The 3,931-nt window shown below is 65.6% G+C and overlaps 1 protein-coding gene across 1 annotated transcript in view; it reads right to left on the bottom strand.

Annotated features, from left to right (window-relative positions):
* Positions 1–3,266, bottom strand: part of ZC3H3 (zinc finger CCCH-type containing 3) — a gene marked incomplete at its 5' end in the record, with an annotated part of 47,421 nt that extends 44,155 nt beyond the window's left edge. The window contains 3 exons of the mRNA XM_014538685.1: positions 608–804; positions 1,838–3,045; positions 3,093–3,266. Coding sequence (XP_014394171.1) covers positions 608–804; positions 1,838–3,045; positions 3,093–3,266 — 1,579 coding nt within the window. The remainder of the gene's footprint in view (positions 1–607; positions 805–1,837; positions 3,046–3,092) is intronic.
* Positions 3,267–3,931: the final 665 nt, after the last annotated feature.

The following is a 3,931-nucleotide window of genomic DNA, read 5'->3' on the forward strand; positions in this document are numbered from 1 at the left end:
AGGCGCCCGCCAGCCTCCTCCAAGCCGAGCTGGGCCCTGGCACAACAGTCCTGAGAGGAGAGCGCAGCCTCCACCCGCTCAGTGGGCGCAAGTCCCAAGTCAAACTGCCTGGGGCCCCGCCTGCTCGGCCCCAAACCCTGTTGCCTCCGTATTTCACAGGCGTCGGCCGGCAGTCCCACCACACGCTCCCCGCTGCTCCAAGGGGAGGGAAAGAGGACCCACAGGACCAGTGCGCCCGGTGGTGGGCGTTGGGGGGGAGCCTGGCTCTCCAGGGCGGCATCGAGTGACCCCTGCCTCCCCCGTGCCCACTCTCCACGGCCCCAGACCTCCACCACGAGCCCCGCCCGCCCGTGCCAGCAGTCCCCCGTGTGCTGCCAGCACCTCACAGCGGGCCATGCCCACGACGCTCCCCTCAGGCTGGCCAGGAACCAGTGACTCAGCTCAGCAGGCAGAGCCGGCCCTCCCAGGCCTCCTCCTTCAGGACAGCTGGGCAGCCACCCTCTCCTCCACTTCCCACTCCTTCCACCAACAGGAATGCAGCTGGGCCAGCGTGGGGCCAGCTGAGGCTTCCCAGAGCCCCCTCCCAGGGCCCCTCCTGTCCTCATACCTTCCTTGAGGGGGAGGTGGGTGCGGCCAGGAGGCAGGCAGCACAGCCGGTGCCGGGTGACCTGCATCAGGCCCTTGGGGGGGGTCTTCTTCTGGACAGGGCCGCTCCTCCCCCGCAGGGCCTGCCTCCTGCGCAGGCTGAACTGGCTCTTGGCGGTGGCAGTTGGCGGGGGGCTGCTCTTCTTGTCCCCAGGAAGGCTGCGGAGACAAAGCGGCAGCTCTCAACAGGCCCTCCCCACGGAGGGTGACCCCCCAGCCCACTCGGATAGAGCCCCATGGAAGCCCCATGGAATCGGCCCCAGGAGGCAGCCGACGGAGCCCCAGGAGTTCCCGCCTCGGCAGCACCAGGCCTGCAGGCTCCCAGCCACAGCGGGAGGATCCCAGGATCCGAGCCGGGCAGGTGGGGAGCAGAGCAGAGTGACCCAGCCCTGGCCCCACCCAGTCTGTCTCCTCCCCTCCGCAGGCCAAGAGCCTCCAGAGGAGCTGGGGTGGGGGCAGAGACAGGGTGTGCAGAGGCGCATCCCGCCTTCTCCGCAGGAGGGGCTGTTCCCACAGCTCCTCCTGTCCCTCCTGACACAGAGGCTGCCACCATCCAGAAAAAGATGGGGTCATCCAGGGTCAGACGGTGGGAAGGACCTGCAGAGGGGCACGCACATGAGGATGGGCATGCGCCATGTCTGAGGGCAGAGGTAGGCCCTCTGCATGGCCAGCAGTAGCCACCTGACCCCAGGCCTCACGCCAGGCCATGTGCCATCTTTGAGCCTCCTCAATCCACAGGGTGGAGGCTGGGAGGGGACACGAGGTCACCGTGGGCAGCTCTCCTCCCAGGGGGGACAGCTCCTCCCACAGACACACTACAACCCTGCGTGTGTCTAGCCGGCACCGGGCCAGGCACAGAGCCTCCTGCCCACAGATCCCGGGCCCAGAGGGAAGCTGCCCAGAAGCCTCTCCAGCAGAAGGGGGGTTGCTGGCACCAGCCTCCACCTGCCCTGCCTGGCCCTGCCCCTGCCGAGCCCCCACACTCAGCAGCAGCCCGGCCTCATCCCTAACAAAGCTCCCCTCTCACTCAGGCTCAACCAGGCAGAGACCAGGAGGCGGCAAGTGATGCTTCACCTCCCCTCCCCCTCCCCCATCACTGCAGGCGGGCCCTCCCACCAGCTGAGTCACCAGGAGGGGGGTGCCGGGCCCAGCCCCGCTGCCCACTCAGGACCCGTGCGGCCGGGACACGTACTTGGCGCTCCCCCGCCTCTTGATGATCTTGGTGCGGCTCTTCACTTTGTAAGCCGAGAGCCCTGAGGCCTCACTGAAGAGGGGCTTCAAGCCACTGGGTCCCACTGCTGGCTTGTCCCCCGGGGGGGACCTAGAAGGGACTGGAGAGAGCTGGAAGGCATGGTCCTTGCTGCCAGCCTCCGACTGCCAGCGGAAGGAGGAGCAGGAGGAGGCCGAGGGGCTGGAGGCCTTCCACTTGTACTTGCTGCGGGGAGCCCCCGCGGGGCACACGGCCGGCTTCTTGGGTTTGGTCTCCGGGTCGGCTCTGGGCTGCAGCTTCTCCGCTCGCTCCGATGTACACACGTTCTCCGCAGCTGCTCTGGGGCTGAGGGCCCTGCGAGGGGCCCGGGGGCTCTTCGTCGAAGCAGCCACCCATTTGTAGTTGTTTTTCCGGAACTTGTTGTTTTGACAGGACACCAGCAGCGAGGCCTCCGGGGCCTGCCTGGGTCCAGAAGCTGGTCGGGCTGGGCCTGCCACAGAGCCAGAGTGAGCTGGCTGATCGGGGTGGCCGGCATCGGCTCTCCTGTCCCCAAGGAGCTGTGCAGCACAGCTGGCCACAGGGTGCGAGCTCACCTTCACAGTCAGGGCCACGCCACTGCGCTGGGGCCCGGGGGGAGGCAGGAGGCAGGCCTTGACGGAAATGGCGCTCTCACTGACCGTCCGCCGGGACTCCGAGGGGCTGTCGCTCAAGCTGCTCACAGACTTCACCACCCGGGGCTTGCCGGCCTCCTTCTGGCAGACCAGCTGGCAGTCCTCTGTGCTGTAGGCCCCCTTGGCCCTTCCTGGCTTTGAGGGCGGGCGCTGCCCACCAGGGGGCTCGCCCTCCCCTCCCCGAGGCCTGCGGTCACTCCAAGGAGGGTCCTCATATTCTTTCGAGGAGCCCCGGGGGGCACCTGCAGCACCAGCCACGCTGGGCTGGGACGGGGGTTTGATCTTGATGACCATGCTCTGGTCAGCACTGAGCTGGACCTGCCTCTCCAGGACATACTGCTGGGGGGTGGGGTCCTGGCTGCCTCCAGCCCCAAGGGTGGGGTGCGCAGCACAGTCCCCGGGTGGGTCCAAGGAATCACTGGGTGGGTCCAAGGAGGTGCCAGGTGGGCCCAAGGGTCCCGGGGGTCGATTCACGAGGGAGTATTTCTTGCGCCACGAAGGCCCATGGCTCGTGGAGAATTCACGAGGGATTATTTGCGCCACGAAGGCCCATGGCTCGTGGAGAAGCCCCTCCGGCTGGGACGAGGGTAGCGAGCCCCAAAGGCCCTGCTGCTGTTGTAGACGGGCGGCTGCCAGCGGCAAGAGGCTGAGGGGCCTGGGGCAGGGGTGTTGCCGTGGAGGTTCTTGTAGTCATCAATCAGACCTAGGAGACAGAATCGCAGGCTGACCGGAGGCTCAGAGCAAAATTAGCAACAGTCGGGGGGAGGGGGGGGCATCAGCTGACAAGACACCCCACAGACCCCCATCTCTCTCCTGAGCCCCTCCGCAGCCGAGACCCACTGACAGTTGAGCCTGATCCTCTTGGGCCTGTCTTTCCCCTGAGCCTTTTCCCATCAGATCTACTCCAGTCCTGTTTCTGGTTGCCCATCCTGATCATGCACCCCTGTGGCATCATGTTCCCTATTTTCTGGGTCCACAATCCTTTGAAGCCATAGCTGGTGTGGCTCAGTGGATAGAGCGTCAGCCTGTGGAATGAAGGGTCCCGGGTTCAATTCCTGACAAGGGCACGAGCCTGGGTTGCGGGCTCGATCCCCAGTAGGGAGCATGCAGGAGGCAGCCAATCCATGATTCTCTCTCATCATGGATGTTTCTATCTCTCTCTCCCTCTCCCTTCCTCTCTGAACTCAATAAAAAAATATATATATTTTTTAAAAAGATCAGTGTCTCTCAGCATGAAAAGACCAGCAAGGCCTACGCTGCATGCCTCGGCCCTCTGGCTGCCCGCCGATGGGGAGGGGTTGGGGCAACACAGGACAACGGGTGCACGATGACCGACAGCGCTGGGCACGCAGCACTTGACAAGAATGTCACAGCGTCCTCCTCGGGAGGCGAGGCCTGGCCCGCG

Source organism: Myotis brandtii, unplaced genomic scaffold, assembly GCF_000412655.1.
Source record: "Myotis brandtii unplaced genomic scaffold, ASM41265v1 scaffold1956, whole genome shotgun sequence".
NCBI lineage: Eukaryota > Metazoa > Chordata > Mammalia > Chiroptera > Vespertilionidae > Myotis > Myotis brandtii.